Source organism: Neopelma chrysocephalum, unplaced genomic scaffold (genome assembly GCF_003984885.1).
Source record: "Neopelma chrysocephalum unplaced genomic scaffold, ASM398488v2 Primary Assembly neopelma1_97033, whole genome shotgun sequence".
NCBI lineage: Eukaryota > Metazoa > Chordata > Aves > Passeriformes > Pipridae > Neopelma > Neopelma chrysocephalum.
In genome coordinates this window covers 451811-469902 of record NW_020925675.1, presented here as the reverse complement: position 1 = coordinate 469902, position 18092 = coordinate 451811, and the positions used below count along the sequence as shown (strand labels likewise).

Genomic DNA, 18092 nt, shown 5'->3' with positions numbered 1-18092 from the left:
GGAAAGACCTTTGCAGTTATATTTTTAATTTCGTGGTTAAATATTTAATTTCCTGCTGAGATAATTATAATTTTAGAAACAGAGAGAAAACAAAACAAAATCTTTAATTTGATTTAGAGTGTAAGAAATGTATGGTCTGTATTGAAAAGACCTGAGATGCACCTGATGTTGTGGTTGATATGACTTACATGAGACTTAATTTACAGCACTGTTAATTGAGAGAGTTTAAACATACAAAAATGTTCCCTGAACACTTGCCTTATCTATATGCTCATTTGAGCTAAGAAAACTGAAAAAGGATTTTTTCAAATTTAGGCAGATAAAACATTTTACAAAGAAAGCAAATGCTCTTGCAGCCCAGAGAAAATGTTACCGAGTATAACTTGCGCAATATATGTGCTTTTTCAATGAGAAGGAATAATTATTCACAGTAACATACTAAGCAGCACAAAACTCTCACTGAACACCTACAAACTTGGTCATGTGTACCACATCCGACAGTTAACAGAATTGATTATGCATTTACAGCGAGCCTTATCTAAAAATAGAAGTTCTTATTGAGCTTTCTTTATCAGCTTCTATTTTCTTTATTTAACCTAATTGAAAGCCACTTTAACATGCATTGCTGACATCACCATTTGGATAGGATTCTGAACTGATAAAAATGCTAATCCTATGAAACTGATAGTTCAAGCATCTACTTGAGACTGAAGCCTACTTTGCCCATAAATATGGCACTGTTGTGAAGCAAGCATAAATTAATAAGTAACAATTTTTGAATCAGTGCATTATTCTTATGTACAAAATTGCTTCAATTTAACTATGCCAGTGCAATACCATTTTTTTTAGAACTGTGTATAGTACACATTGGTCTTTCTATAAGCTGCTCTAAGCAATGGTTTTGCAACTGAAGCAATGCTACTGAAGCATTTGATGCATCTTGGATTATCACACTTCCAGTACTTCTGCAGTGCCCTAATATAAGACTACCTTCTTTGCCAGGTGTTAGTATCTACTTGCAATCTGCATGTGCACAATTGATAAATGCTGAAAAAAATTCTCACTGCAATCTTTAATCACTTCATCTGTAGAGAAACTATTTCTTTCTCTACAATTTCTCTCACTACCATACGATGAATTTTGAAACTTTTGGCTTAACCTGAAAGGGAGTTCAGGATGAAATCCAATTTATGTAGTATAATTGTTGCAAACACCTCAGAAACATTGGATTGCCTGGGTAAGTTCTTTTGCCCACTACAGAAAATTATGCTTTAATTAATATAGACCATCATTAGTGAGTACAAATTATGAGGTGCTATGTAGAGTCCTCTCCCCTTATAGCAATTGTGAGAGTAAAATGAACATTTCAAAAACATCCCATATTCTGCCTGAGAGGGAATATAAGAATAATTATGTCATCTTGGCCTTCATGCTATGTATCACATCTTGAATGGGATTTATTGACATTTTGGAGTTGCTGAGAGTAATTAAGTCTGTAGAAAAGACTTCCTTTGGTGTAATGAGATATAATTGTTATCATTTCTTCAATTTTGTGGTTTCATTCCTTCAATAGATGGTTCCTCAGCTTTGACAGAACCTATTGTTTTATTGTTAAAATCAGTTAAAATCTTGGAGCTTTATTATGTATCTCAAAGTAAATATTGATATATTGCTTTTCTTTTACAAATCACATTTAACTGAAAGCCTAAATGATCTGTAAGAATTCTTTCCTTTTCACCTATGTATTTTACTTTATGCTTATTAACAATCTGTACTTTTCAGCTGCAACAGCTTTTGTAGCACAACTGTAGGTTGTGATCAGACAAGCAATACAAGCAATACGTGATGATAAGACAGCTCCGTTTTTTACTACAGAATGTTAGAGATCAACGGAACCATTTGGAAATTTATTGATCAGTTGCATTATGCAATTAATATCCATCCTGACCTAGATGAAAACATACAGATGAAATTTTTAGACATGTTAACCTATAATTTTATCAGAATTGTTAGAAGATATGGATAGTCTATACATACTGTGTTACAAAATGGAACTGTTCTGGAATTTTGTTATTATCACGAAGGTATTTGGTACAGAGACTGGTGATTTGGAATTTATAAAACACTTTCGCAAAGCAGAAACGGGGAAAGTACTGGTCTCAGGCCCCTCAATTGACTTGCGAAAGTTGTTTCATATGTTAAGTTTTTTCTTTTGTACACAGGTGTTCTCTAGCTATCTGCATGATGAATGAAGCCTTGGACACAAATTGGTATTTTTTGAAACAAGGTTGATGCTGTTTTCTGCAGGTAACAATGGTAACACCGGGAGCTGTTGTGGCTAATAGTTTCCTCAATATTGTTAGAACACGGTTTTTGGAGCACAATTTTTAGTATGTTTAAGCACATAATTATAGAAGATAAAGATCTTAGGTTGTTCACTGCACATAAGTATAAGAAAGTCTAGAACACAGTGACATGGACCTCAAGAGTATGTTTGTGTGAGTGTGTGTTAACAGTGGCCACTGTGAAAGTTTGTATGTGTCTATATGTGTGTGACTGCGTGATGATTGCTGTGTTCTGATAGCCAATACACAAACACTTTTACACTGAATACACAAATACTTTTATATGCACTTTTAGACTGAATAAAAATTTTTAGAATACACAAATATTTTTATATTAAAATAGAGGACACTTTTAGACTGCACACTTTGAGAGCACATATCGTGGCACCAATAGGTTATTAAGTTTATTAATGATAATAGTATTATAGTATCTTTGTGTTTGTTGAAATGTTATGGATACAATAAGGAATGTTACAGAAATGCAATTTCAGTTGTTCAAATTTGAACGGGGGATTTGTAGCCGTACAGAAGTTGTGTGAACAATTGTATTGCATTTCTGAGACCTTTACCTTGGCCCAGCTGGGTGCATATAATAAAAAATACTGCGCCACTAATATGGCTACAGGCTTTGTGCCAAGGTGAAGGAGGAGTTCTCTTGGCAGGTGAACAAGTTTTATGGACACCTGCTGTGGACCAATTAGTCCTGGACAACGCAGTATGTTTTCCTTATGTATCCAATGTATCCTGAGAAAGAATCACATGTCTGTGTGTGTAATTAGCAGTATATAAGCTGTTGTTTCTTCTAATAAAGCGGACATTTTGCTGACCATAATGGTTTAGGGCACCTTGTCCATGCCTCTCCGTCGATACCCTTCACCATATTCATTGCCCTCCTTTGGACACTCTCTAATAACTTAATATCTTTCTTATAATGTGATGACCAAAACTGCACACAATGTTCAAGGTGAGGCCGTACCAGAGCAGAGCAGAGCGGGACAATCCCCTCCCTCGACCAGCTGGTGATGCTGTGCCTGATGTCCCCCTGGACACGGTTGGCCCTCCTGGCTGCCAGGGCACTGCTGACTCATATTCAACTTGCCATCGACCAGGACCCCCAGGTCCCTTTCTGTGGCACTGCTTTCCAGCATCATTTAAAAGTATTAAAATAGAAAACTGTGATATATAAATAATTGTGATTCGTGAAACAAATGGGTGATTACATCAAAATAAAACAAACGGATTGTAAAACTTAATTACACCCCATAAAGAAATAAAACAGACCCTTACAAGGTCAAGAGGCCCTAAACCTCCCTACTATCCTAAAAATAAAATATGGTTTTTTTTAGGCACCTGTTTGTCCAAGAATGCATGAATTATGACTGGTTGTAGAGATAACCCTTTTAGCTTTAGTTGTAAGAAAACCCATATATTAAATACTTAGCAAAACCCTGTAGAATGTATATGTATATGATATAATTAATATGCATGAAGTAGCTAAGATAAATACTAAATGTACCCTGTAGTGGGGGTGTGCAGATTTGGGAAACTGGTCCCATTTCTGTCACCCAGCTGGCTGCTTGCTTTTACCATATAATAAACTATTATTCAAAAACTTATAGAAACTCGAGACTTTGTTTATCACAAAACTTCACCTTGATAGAGGTTTAAATGTTTGCTTTTGCATAATGCCTCGCTTTTGTCCCCTCACTCCTCAGTGAATGCGGCGAATGCTGCAAGGCGGGGGGGAGGGCGGCAAAGGCGGCCGTGCCCCACTCACCTGCCGAGGCCCTGCCTGTAATTTGCTCAGGATTAGCCGCTTCTTGAACAAAAGCTTTGGGCAAGATCTGTAACCGAGCGACGTGCTGAGCATTTCCCTGACAGAATCGTTGCTACTTTTACTGTTAGCCAGGCAATCCGCGGCTGAGGGCGAGAACCCGTGCTGTCCGTGGCCAGACTCAGGGGCCTGGTGTTCACCTACTGCTGCCCGGTTTCAGCTGCCAGTTTCTTCCGAGACACCTCCCGACCAGCCAGCCAGAACCCCCAGGCCGTGCCAGGCAGTGAGATGAGAGGAGAGGTTGAAGCCCTCCGGACAAGGAGCCCTCACACCCCACCCCCCACCCCCGCCGCAGACTTTTTCTCTTAGTTCTTCATTACCTATCTCAACACCGTACTGCGAACTCGCAGTAGAGCCCCGGTTCCACCAGGGAGTGCTCTAACTCTCTGCGTGAGACGGAAGCAATAACACAAGAAAAACGAACACGACAGGAAAGATACACGCAAGCGGTGGAGGAAACCGCCGCCACGACTCCATTCGCGCATGCGCGGGGGCGGTTGTTTTTCACAAAGCTCTTCTTAAAGTGAGGTGCCAGCGTGCAGGCAGCTGGCTTTGTAAGGATATCGCAGCGCTGGGCGGCTGCCGCTCTCGCGGTTTTCCTAGTAATTCCGATGAAACGTTTGTAGGGGACACGCTGATCTTGTTGGCAGGCTCTGTACACAGCAGAGGCGTTGTTCAGTGTAAAGTGAAGATCGCATTTTGTATGAGACCTTGACTTTTTTTTTTCTTTACAGTATATTTTTATACACTTTGTTATAAAATATGGTGCTGGGGAAGGTGAAGAGTTTGACAATAAGCTTTGATTGTCTCAGTGACAGCAATATCCCCGTCTATTCTAGTGGGGACACAGTATCAGGAAGGATCAGTTTAGAAGTTACTGGGGAAATTAGAGTGAAATCTCTTAAAATTCATGCAAGAGGACGTGCAAAAGTACGTTGGGCCGAATCTAGAAATGCTGGATCCAACACTGCCTATACACAAAATTACACTGAAGAAGTAGAGTATTTTAACCATAAGGACGTTCTAGTCGGGCATGAAAGAGGTAAGCTTTTCGCTTATTCATTCACTACATGCAGACATATTTCCAGAAAAAGACGCATCTTTGCTTGGTTTATCCCTTTTAAATATGCAGTATCACAGCGTTCACTATTTCTAAAGATGAGGAAATGCCGGTTGCATTCTTATTGTTGATTATTTGAACGTTTACTTAAAAGCATGTTGAGGTGCATTTTCAAAGTACCTGAAAACAGGACTTTTAAAAAATACCTGCCTTTTAACAGTCTTTTCATAAGGATTTGCATTGTCTTTAATATGTGTTTTTTAATATACAATGCCTTTTTTTCTTAGTGATATTAGCGTGATTTGTTTCTCTATGTGGAAAGTAACACATCAAAACCAGATATGCCGTAAGTTACTTTCTTGGTAGCATCCTATTGAATCGTAAGTGTAATTAAAACGTAACACTAGACTTTTTGACACATAATAGATACAGGTCTGACTTCCGGAATGATTCTTAAGGTTGGTTCACTATTGGCAGATAAAAGATTTCCTGTGGATTACTTTGACATACTATCACCACCTCACCCGTAATTTTCCATCTCTTCCTTTGTTCTAAAGTAGTGTACTTGTAAATTACTTTCATTTTTTTTATTCAACTCCTCTATGGGAGACCCAAATGTAAAAATCTGTCTGAAAGGCCAAATAAGAGGTCATGATTGTATGATTGGAGCATCACTTCTGAGTTGGGGAGTTCTGGAACCTGCACTCAATGAAAACCCGGTCTGCTAAGCCCCTATAGAAATGGAAAGTGCCCTGCAAATTCCCTTTATTTGGGGTATGGAAAAGGGGTATTACATTGTGAGCGAGATTGTGGGTCTTAAATTTGCTAATCTATTGTTCACAGTTACGTTGTAAAAGTATAAGGGACTCTAAGCTTGTTACTTCTGAAGTTTCCATCCTTTGTTAGAAGCGGTTCAATCCTGTTTGGGACCAGTCCTGGGAAGAAGGGAGGGAGTATTCCTTCTCTCTGTAGATTGGTTGCACACGTCAGGTGGCGGTGATGACTCAATTCCTAGAACAAGAAAATGTTAAAACTGAGTACACAATTTGTTTGGGTATTTCGGTGTGTTGTTTTGGTTGGTTGGTTTTTGTGGTTTTTTTTGTTTGGGTTTTTTTTGGGGGGGGGGGGGGGGGGGGTTGTTGTTTCTGGTTTGTTTTTTTTTTTTTTTTAATGAAGCATATTTACTGCAGAGATCCTCTGCAAATAGCAGTTGCTATTGATTTCAGTTATGTTACCGCAATGCAAGCAAGCTCGGGTCACTCATGAGGTGTCTTTCTAGCTCAAATGTTCTTTATAGTGCTGCCTTAGAAATAACTCTCCTGTGAAAATTCGTTCACCTCTGGCTTGCAGATGACAGAAACATGCAAACGTGCATGAGTCATTCATAGCAGGATGTATGCTTACAAGTAAGAAGGCGATCCCATGCTTCTGCCTGCTTAAGCAGCAGCAGCAATGCCTTTGCATGTGGCCTGTAGATCAAAGTGCTGACCCCGATATTAGGTGCTTGGTTTTGGCTGGAAAGGGAACAAAAGGTGGCAGGGAAGGGACAGATCTGACACCTTCCGACACCAGAAGCAAGACTGGTGCTGCATATACGGCACGTAAAATCTTAAGCAGTTGTCCCGGGACACCACTGCCCCTCCCTTGGCTGCAGGGACAGGACTGCGAACACTTGCTGCACAGAGTAGAGTTTAATTCTACGCCTCGTATCCTACCATAGTCCGGAAGGCCACTCCCTGTCTCCGCCTTGTCATTGGCCTGCTGGGGTTTGTTAGCCTGTTGCTAAGGTGATGCCAGCCGCTGATTGTAGGGAGCTGGGACGTGTGGGGAAGTTCCTTTGCCTGCTCTCTGGTGTGTGCTGGGGGGCGGAGTGAAGGGGCTCCTGAGGGCACACCGCCTTTCTTGGGAAAGCCCATCTCTGGGGACAGACAGACGTATTCAAGCTCCTGCCCCGCACATCCACTGGGCCAGCAAGGGGTTGTGAGCAGGGGTGGTCATTGGGACGCAGGACTCTGCAGCCTCTTGCATCCCTCACTCGGTTATCTTTCCTGTCCCACGCCCCCGGCCAGCACTATCTGTAATCGCTTTTCAGTAATGGTCAGCACGTGCTCCTGAGAGAAGTGCAGGACTGGGGTGTCGCCTTGCACATAGCACGGGGCAAGCCAGCAGCATGGCCCTGTGGTATGAGGAGAGTGGATGGTGAGGCATGGGTGACGCCCCTCCCTCTCTCGTTACCTCCGTGGTAGTCAGGCTAGGCTGCGAGCAGAGTTGCTGAGCAAATGCAGTGGGGTGTAATGTATACTGTATGTATACGAGTGGTTGGCAGGGAATGTGCTCGCGCCTGTTTAGGCCAGTCCTCTCCTGCTCCAGCCTGGTCTGTGATTGACAGCTCAGTACTTGTTTACCACAGTTCTGCTGCTGCTGCTCAGGCTCAACGGGACTGCTGATCTGACAGGAAGGAAGTGAAGAAGGAATGAAAAAACTTATGCGCAAGGAAAGATTATTATTTTTCATTAAAAACAAACCAACAAAGCCCTCCAAGTGTTTTTTAACAAAGAAAAAAAAAGCATTATACACATTGCTTTGTTCTTTCAGTGTATTGAAGATTCTTGTTTCGTGACATTACATGCTGCAGATGCATTTCTGTAAATAGCGTTGTAGTGTTTTTATATTTTTGCATAGGTTTGTTTCAGCATTTCTGGTGCACTTAAGAAATTGGAGCATCAGTACTTTTGTAGAACATTGGGAACTAAAAAAATCTTAGAATGTATGTACCAATGTTCCTTCATGATGCTTCAGACTATTAACAACAGGAAGTGTCTTTTGCATAATCCCATTATACGTGCCTTTATTACGCCAACCCTATTGTATATGAGATGCTCAATTGTTTTATCTAAATAACTTTCTATTCTGTTGGAATCAGTGTGGGTTTTTTTCTGGTTTCATGGCAATTATATTGCAACAAACCACAAATTTGTTGGAGCATTTACAGCAATACAAGGAATCATGACTGTAAACCAAGGTCAGCTTTCTCATTGAAATTAGGAGATGTTTGGGTCTTTGCTATCCAAGCAAGATTGAGCTAAACTTTGACTTTTTGGTACATTAGCTCTAAACAGCATTAATTGGACAGCTTGCCACTTCTCGTGCCCCTGAATTTGTTTGGTACCTTCTAGGTGGTGCTTGTGCACTTTTTAAAAAATCAATTTTTGGACACTTGCTAGGCAGGAGATAGGAGGAAGCTGAATTACTAAATGTAATTGATTAAGGTAGCAGACAATGCTAAGATCACAATACTATTAGAGAGCTCTATTTCATTTTAACTAGAAATCATATTGGAAAACAGTTTCCATTACAGATCTTTCAGGCAGACCTTGAAATGGCAGCAGTTACAACTATGTCAGTACTTGGAATCAAGATCATAAATTAAAACAAGTTAAATTCTGCTTTTATGTCAGGTGAGTCTTGGAATCTCACCTAACCTTAAAAATTGTGCAGCCATACATCTAGCAGTTAATACAAATGGACTGGAGAGACTTGTTTCTGGGACACTGTATTCTTAGTATTGTAAAGAATGTATACATCCCTCCTATTCTGGAAAAGAAACCTATATAATATATTACGCTGTGTAAAATGTTCATAGGTGGAATAGCATATTGGGTTTTTCCCTCCTAGATGATGACAATTCTGAAGAAGGCCTTCACACCGTTCATTCAGGAAGGCATGAATATGCATTCAGCTTTGAGCTTCCACAGATGTAAGTACTTATATTCAGTACACAGCTTGTGTGAGAGAAGGCCAAGAGACATATCTGCTTAAGAAAAATTCTTGTAGGTGGAGGGAAAACCTTTTCAATGGTAGTAGGAGATGTGCGCAGACACACAATAGAGGACATAATTTCATTAAACTGAAGAGGTTGTTTTTAAACTGGTTAAGAGGTTTTCACAAAACAGGAGCTCGTTGTTGCCCAGTTGGTTACCACTTCTTTTGACTGAGGTCTCTTGACTCCTTATGTCTTGTAGTATTTTACCCCTTCACAGGAGAAGGGAGGGGAATTTGTGTCATTTGAGTCCTGCAGAGTGGCTGAGGTATCTTCTAAATGAAATAAGATTTTACTGGAGCCATGCAGGCCATCAGAACTAGTGATAACAGCTTAACTGTTTGGGCTCAGTCTGAAACAGACGTGGCAAGCTTAACTGCATTTGAACAAAATAAGATTTTTATTTTTTTTCCCCTACTTCAAATAGCATGGATGTATTCAGGCTGACCTTTAGACAAAAAAGCCAGGATGGAAATAAGCAAATGGATGGGTGGATGAAGCAAGAAACATTCCCATACCTAATCCCGTTTGTCTCAGAAATCAAAGGTGAAGCAAGAGTGATAGCAGAAGTCTTAAGATAAATCACTCACACACACACAAAAGTTCAAGGTGTCTAATGTATACATTGTGAAGGGAAGATTTATACATAGAGGAGTTACCAGCATGGGAATTAGCTAAAACACAAGTTGCCGGAAAATTAAATATGAAGGAACAGAGAGAGTCTGGAAATAGATGAAAGAAGGGAGGCGGGAAGAACCTTTTACTGTAAAAGCCAAGTGCCAAAGTCATTAAGGTTAAAAAAAGTTGGCAGAATATTAGACTGATACCTAATATTAAAGCTAATAAACCATCTGCTTATTAGAGGGACTGGCAGAACCTGCAGATGATAAATGCTTTTATGGATCAGTTTCAGTAAATAGCAAAGGGCTTTACAGTGCTGCGACCCAGGTTCGATTCCCAGTCCCTCCCGGGCAGATGGAACCCGTTAGCCCTGTGAGGCCATCCATCTATGAGAAGGACACTCTAAACAAAAACCTACGTCCTGAGGACCTCACTGCCATTGTCCAAGCTTGCTTGGCCCCGGCAGATGAACCTTAGGATTAAAGGGTGGGCTCAGTTCAGCGCACGCTGTGTCTCACCTAAAAAATCCATTGCGCAGGCTGGAAAGGTAAAAGACCTTTCCCCAAATCTTCGTTCGCGAAGATGGGCCATTATTATTATTATTAGAACACTGAAGAAGACCCATATATATGGAAACTTTTAGAAGTCAATTTAGGGTTCAGATGAAAATCTCGTCTATAAGAAGTGATAAGGATGATACTGATATTCCTTTGAGTTGGAAGAGATGTTCAAATATGACCAGTAAAATAGCACAAGAATTGATTAAAACACTAAAGATCTTTTCAATTGACTTGAAGGAGTAACTATGAAGCCATCTTTGATAATACTGGAAAAAATGAAGACTGGTAATAAAAGACCTGAAGAACACTAGTTTGACACTGCCTCCTTACCATTTCTTGCTATTTTGTGTCCATAGAATATTTCTAAAATTTATTTAAAACAAAAGCAATGTGGTGGGTTGACCTTTGCTGCCTGCCAGCTCTCCATGCAGTTGCTCTCTCATTCCTCCTCATCAACAGGGCAGGGAGAGAAAATAAGATGGACAAGCTTGTGGGTCGAGATAAAGGCAGTTTAAGAAGAAAAAACAAAAGCCGTAGCCATCCCTGCCCCACTATATGGGCTGTTATGAGGAAAGTTAACTCCATCCCAGCCAGACCCACTGCAACCAAATGCAAAGCAATAGTGAAAAACACAAAATGCTGACTGGCCTTACTGATTTTGCTTTAAAGGATACTGGGACAGGATGAAACGTTGAAGGCTGATTAGAAAATTCTTTCATTTGCATTATTAAGAAAAAAAGTAAACATTTCAGATGTGCAAATAGAGATGTCAAACCTGTAGCAGAAAGAATCATTCTAGTAAAGTAATAGGACAGCTAGTATTATTCGATATAGAAGTTAGGGAGGGAAGCTTTGCCCATAACTTTTCTTTTATTATGATGCATTTCAAACATAGTGCAATATAAAAATTCTTCCTGGAGATTAAAGGCAGAAAATGTTAGGAAAAGACCAATTACGGTTAACTGGACATGAGTGGAATATAAAAATCTTACATTCTTCATCTTATGATGTTGGGGGGAGGGGGAAAGGAGGAGGGAGAAGAGGATAAAAGGGTAATGCTGAAAGGTTTGAAGTCCTTTTCTGCATCTTCTTTTTCCCTCTCCAACTCCCCAAAAGGACTTTCTTTCAGTGTTCAGAGCAGAATAGTCTTTGTCTTTTTTATATGTGTGTGTATATATATATATTTAAATGATCCCATCAGAGTAAAGGAAAATTAGATGATGCTCAAAAGCTCTCTATTCAGAACTCTAAATTGAAGTATTTAACTACCATACTTAAGGCAAAACAAACTACAAAAGCACTCAGTTATAGCTAAACCACTTAGATACCAGTCAAGTAAATAATACACAGCTATTTACAGAATACAATGTCCAAACCAATAATTGGATGGTACTAATGCTAATTTTTTTTGGTGGTCTTAATTTGACCTTAAAAGCGCGTGCTTTATTCTGCACTTGAAAATGGCCTCTTAAGTCTAAAGGAAATGTGTATTCTTCTGGCACTTTCTAGTACAATTCTTTAATTGATTCTTAAAACTTCTACAAAACTACTGTTGAATGAATTGGACATGATATTTTTTCCCAACTTTAACATTATGTTTTTCTGAGATGTGGAAACTTTGCAAATAAGTTATGCTTATTATGATACATTAAAAATAACAGTTCTACATACTAATTCCAAATCTGATCAACTGCATCGTTATTGGAATGAGAGAAAAACTTTACTCAACTTTGACCTTTGTCCTGCACAGACCACTTGCTACCTCATTCGAAGGCAGACATGGCAGTGTGCGCTATTGGGTGAAAGCTGAATTGCATAGGCCTTGGCTTCTGCCAGTAAAATTAAAGAAGGAATTTACAGTCTTTGAACATATAGATATCAACACTCCTTCATTACTGGTAAGAACTGACAGATTCCTCATTCCTTTTCTGGCATAAAAATAGAGTAAAATAACCGAAACCACATCAACATGCAATTTTACCTAATATTTATTTGCTAGTTTAAGTACAGCTCTTCTTTTAAGTGTTGTATCAGTTTAACAATGCTTCAGTTGCTGGCATTTTGAAGGCTAAGTTATCCTACACTTGGAGTTGCTTGTTTTTTGCAAAACATAAAATGCATTTGTCAATCTAAACTGATACCACTAAATTGTAGACTCTCATTAAGGAAGAAAATTTGGTGAACTGTTCCTCTTCAATTATAAATAAAGAATAATCTATGAAAGAACAATGGAAGTCTTAATATTTTAGTGAGGGACTGCTAACTTTAAAATGCAAAGTAAAAAATTTGCTGCAGTGCATAACTGATAATTTCCATATGGATAATTTTCTACTGATGGGGAGAAATTACCACAATTCTGTATAATCCTTTCCTGAAATTTAATTTTATTAAAATAACTTTAATATCTCAACTGCTTCCAGTGAGGATTTGATTTCAGTCTGGCCTAATAATCCTTTATTTTATCCCTTTCTCAAATTTTAATCTGGAGGGGAAAAAAATTTAGAAGTCCATTGAAACAGGTTTCTTGTGTGTATGGGTGAAAAATTAACTTGCAAAAGGACCTCACACAAATTCCGTGAAAATTGAAGGTATCTCATTTGACTTTAATAGGCTTTGGATCAAGCCCTAAATCCTGGTGTTGTGTAAAATAAGTCTGTAACATAGATGAAACAGGATCGTTCAGAAACAGAGGAAATAGCAGGAGTCAAGATTACAGTAGTTTAGCTTAGTTATTTTTTTTCTGAAATGCAGCTTAATGGAAAGTGTGAAGATGTTCTAATTTACTGTTAGTTAAGTGAAAAGCTCTGCAGCATTATGTTGGGATGTGTAGGCTATGAAGCCTTTTGTTTTAAGCTATACAGTATTTTTTTTTTTAGTATTGTTTTAATTATGTCTGTAGTGTGGAGGACTGCAGAAAAAGCAATACTAATACAGCAGTGGAATTAGGACAAACTTTGTATCTACATAATGCTGTTTAAATTGCTTGAGACTTTTCCTATCAAAGTAACTTTGTTTATCAAAATATGTAATAATAAGCACATTATGAAAATTATTATTTTCCTGTGTTGGTTTAAATACCTGGAGGGATTCATGGAGCTCCTAATTTGATGGACAATACTTTTCCTCTTCTTGCAGTCACCCCAAGCAGGCACAAAAGAAAAGACTCTATGTTGTTGGCTTTGTACCTCAGGCCCAATATCTTTAAGTGCCAAAATTGAAAGAAAGGGCTACACCCCAGGTATGTGATAGAATTAATTATAGGATATGTTTTTTCTTCCTCTTTAAAGCTAGAGTCCATACTTACTGTTTTTATATAAATGAAACATTAAGGATATTTTTACCACATCAGTCTGCATTTAGCAATCTTCTCAGTATACTCTGTTAACTAAGACAGCGCTACTTGTATCTCTAGATTGTTCAAGGACCTCATCTGTTAGACTAGTATTTTTTTGTGTGTGTTGGGTTTTTTTCTTTTTCCTTTTAGAACGGCTCATGAGGATCTTGTTTCTATTAGCATCAGTGGATATGGGTTTTTTTCAGGTAGAGCAGTGATAGCAGCATTGTTATAACAGTATAAAGAATGTGAAAGTTTGCTTAAGCTGCCTTGTAAATATAAAGAGAACTTGAAATTCTGGTGTGTTTGTTTGGTTTTTTTGTTTTTTTTTTTTGTTTCAGGTGAATCAATTCATATCTTTGCTGAGATTGAGAATTGCTCTTCCCGTATGGTGGTGCCAAAGGCAACCATTTACCAAACACAGGCATTCTATGCTAAAGGGAAAATGAAGGAAGTCAAACAGCTTGTTGCCAACCTCCGTGGGGAATCCTTGTCATCTGGCAAAACAGAAACCTGGAATGGCAAACAGTTGAAAATTCCACCTGTTTCCCCTTCAATCCTTGACTGTAGTATAATCCGTGTGGAGTACTCACTCATGGTATGTTGGGTGGTCTGTTTCACTCGTGAGAGCGAGTAGCTTCCAACATGCCATACAAATGTCTAGCACAGCATTTTGTGATCATTAGTTATGAAAGAAATACATTAATGTTGTGACAGGAGGTCTGGTAAGTACATTTAGTTTAAATCGTGCAAGTTCTTAAAGCAATTGTCTGTCAACTAAGCAAGCATTTAATGAGTAGACTGCATTTCCATGTGAGGGCTCATGTGAAGACTCTTCTTAACTTGAAGAGCTCATGTCTCCATAGGGGGATGGGCCCTAAAAGGGACTATTGGAAACAAGCTCCTCATGAAAACTTTCATAGAAAGATAACTTAGACTAATACTTATGAAATGCTAATAAAACCTCATGTTTTAATCATACACTTGTTTCATTTTTCTTCAGGTATATGTTGATATTCCAGGAGCCATGGATTTATTCCTTAACTTACCATTGGTCATTGGTACCGTTCCTCTACATCCATTTGGTAGCAGAACATCGAGTGTAAGCAGCCAGGGTAGCATGAACATGAACTGGCTTGGTCTGACACTGCCTGAAAGACTAGAAGGTAATTTGACAATACAAATCCCAATCAATTTGCTAGTCTCTTGATTTTTATCTACTTTATTCATTGCAGTCTTGCTAACAGAGTCAAATTACATCCTTTTATAATAAAGCCCACAGGAAATCTGTTGTGGATGTTTCTACACCTGCTTGTTCTGTGTAGAAGAACAGAGTTTCTTCCCTTCCTGCCTTTCTGTCTCTAGGACAGGCAGTGAAATCTAGCTGCCTTGGAAAGTGGCAGAAATGAAAGCACAGGATACCATTGTATCTGTGCACAACTTCATTACTTCTACCTCCAGTATCCCAATTGCATCCTTGGTTATAAGGCATTTCAACCCATAATAGCAGTTTCTGGCATCTCTCCCCAGCCTTAGTAGCCAAGGCTTTGTGAAAAGATAACATTCTTTTCCATGGGAAATCTCTTATGGCCAAAGAAACAATTATGTATTTCCTTCCTTCTCTTTTTGCATATCTAATATCCTGCTTTTTTAAGTACAAATCCTGGACCTGGAGACTTTTGGAGTACAGAGGACTGCAATGTTCTCTTATTCCTACCTGTACAGAAATAAATTATCTTTGGTATGATTTAAATTTTAAAGGGATAATTAAGCCACAAGAAACAGTGGTCAGTCTGGTTTTGAACATAAGCTTAATATTAGAATAAAACAAAATAGTCTCCCATTTTTGTTTTACAATTTTAAAGTCATCATTTATCTGCTGGTGAATCTTTCAGTGATTGAAGTTTAGTATTTATCATGTTATATATTTTGTCATGCATAAGAACTTGTTGTTTGAACTATATGTACCTTCTCCCTCCAGCACCTCCTAGCTATGCAGAAGTGGTCACAGAGGAAAACATACAGTCCGGCCTTGCACCTGTGGCTGCTTTTGATGATTTTCAGAGAGCACTGCAAGGACCGTTATTTGCATACATCCACGAGTTTCGTTTTCTGCCTCCTCCCCTATATTCAGAAGTAGGTATATCTGTCAGAATATGATGATTTATATATTGTTTGTTACTGATTGTTATAGCAACCACTAAACTGTTTTGCCTGCATGTGTGTTTAAATTCTGTGGATGTAGGGCTTTCAGAAGTTTCATGTAGAAAAGTGATGTATTGGTATTAATTTATGACTTAAATTTTCTGAAGTACACAGTTCGACACTTTTGGCCTTTACAGAACTAAAAATGCAACCACTGAATAACCATGATTGAGATGCAAATTTCAAAGCTTTTCATGTTTGTCTTTTTCAAGAAAAAGCAATGATATAGGACAAATGAAAAAAAAGTGTCCTCTGGCCAAAGTTTTTTTGAATTTACCTACTTTAGGAAAATAGCATTGTGTAGCACAACCCCCCCCCCAGGCTTGAAACACAAAAAAAGGCTATATGAAGTTAACTGATGTAATGTTGTCCAAAAGATGCAATGTACACTTAAACTATTCTTACCATCCAGTTTTTGAGACCTAAGTTATCAGGCTGTACCCTTTCTTTTTCCTATAGAGAGGAAGAAGAGTTAAGGCTTAGAACATATGAACTTTTTGAAGTTCATATGAAGTTTTGAAGGATATTTGAGAATTAACTACTTTAAAAGTAGAATGATTTTTTTATTGATAAGTTTCTGCCTTTTCAAGCAAAACTTCTGCTTCTCTCAATAAATTTCTTAAATTATCTTTCCAGTGATATGTGTCAAGTCATCTTTTTTGTATAAATCAGATAATTCAAAAGACTTCTGTGTGAGTAAAGGAGAAATTGTTTAAGTTTTATGGTAGTTATTCATGCTTATCCTAAAATTACCATCGACCTGTAGTTTAAAGACTTCCACTGTATCTAATATTTCTATTAATGTTTATCCAAAGTTTTGTCTAAATAGAAATTTTTCAATTATTTCAATAACCTTTGGACTCAAAATGCCACATATCATTATAATTGTCTTAAACTTGTGATTTTTTATTTTTATTTCTAGCAATTGATTCTAAAATGCACTGGGTTTTTGTGGCCTTTATTTTTTTGTTGTTGTTGTTCTGGGTTTTTTTGGTTGGTTGGTTGTTTTTTTTTTCTTTTTCTTTTGGTTAGATTGATCCAAACCCAGATCAGCCCACAGATGAGATACCATCTTGCCCCTCTTGTTGAAGGAATCCATAAAAAGCTGACTTGACATGGGTTTTGAATCACACCTGCTATGTTGAAGATCAAGGTGTCATAGTGGAGACTTGCTTTTAAAGGAAATGGTATTGCTCTTGCCTGTACGGTGAATAAATGAAGAGAACCTCTGATCATGCTTTGATGCCTATAGCACATCATAGGACTGCTCCACATGCTTGAAAACCTGCAGCCCACTCCCTTAAATAGTGGCACATACTAGGAGCAGCCTTACTAGCATACAGTCACGTGTTTCAAAATGCTCAAACCATGTTGTAAGAGAGGAATGGCTGCTTTTTATGATTCTATGAAAATTTGCACATGCTTATTGCTTATGTTATGCAGTTAAGTGTCACTACAACTTATTCTCATTTATTATGGACTGTTGTTACCACCCCCACCCCCCAATTGTTTGTGATCTGCACAACAAGGAACAAAGAAAGCTTTGACCGAAAAAAAAAGTGATAAAGACTGACAAATGCCCTGACCCTTTTCTTTTTTTTTTTTTATTTTATGTAGCCTGGATTTTACCTGCATATGCACATGCTCAGAATTGTCCTAGTAGGCTGATCATGTATCACCTCTTCAGCTTGGATCCTATTGTGGATTTATTTACAAACATCACATGGCTTCAAAGTCAATCTTTGCTGTATGTTTTGCAGCTGGCTGTAGTAGACAAGCAACAGATATATGGGGGTGGGGGAAGAGATAACACAAGGAAACTAATAAGAGACTTTGTCAAGATTGTATACCTTCTTGATTTCTTTTAAGAATTTGTTGCCTTTCTGCTATTATTGCGAAGCAACGTTTTGTTGTCGGCTGCCTAAAGATCACTTAATCTCAGGTGAATTCATCACTTGCCAAGCTGTTAGAATGCTATTTGTTTTAATATGATGCACTGTTATTTATACTGTTTTGTGTTTGTGTTTTGATTTTGTTCTTTGAGGGGGATTTTGAATAGGGACATGCATAAAACTTACAAAGTGAAAGCAGCACCAGCAGATACTAGCAAAGTGTGAAAAGAGCTTTAAAAGGGGATAGTCATATGCTGTCCAGGGTTCATGGGCAGAGATATCTTAACTATTAGGGATGGGAAGGAGAAGGTTTGTTTGGTTTGCATTGGTTTTTTATTTAAATAATATGTAGTTACCTAATCACCAAAAATTATATATATAATGAGTCTCCAATAGAAAGTATAGTTCAGATTGCAAGAAA

At 38.2% G+C, this 18092-nt stretch overlaps 1 protein-coding gene across 1 annotated transcript; it reads left to right on the top strand.

Moving 5' to 3' along the window:
* The first annotated feature begins 7533 nt into the window (after positions 1 to 7533).
* LOC113961060 (arrestin domain-containing protein 3-like) lies at positions 7534 to 16868 on the top strand. Its single transcript, XM_027671083.1, is given in 9 exon segments — positions 7534 to 7542; positions 8915 to 8996; positions 11991 to 12035; positions 12038 to 12138; positions 13376 to 13478; positions 13916 to 14172; positions 14578 to 14740; positions 15556 to 15710; positions 16812 to 16868. Coding segments are annotated over 9 exon segments (972 nt in total).
* Positions 16869 to 18092: the final 1224 nt, after the last annotated feature.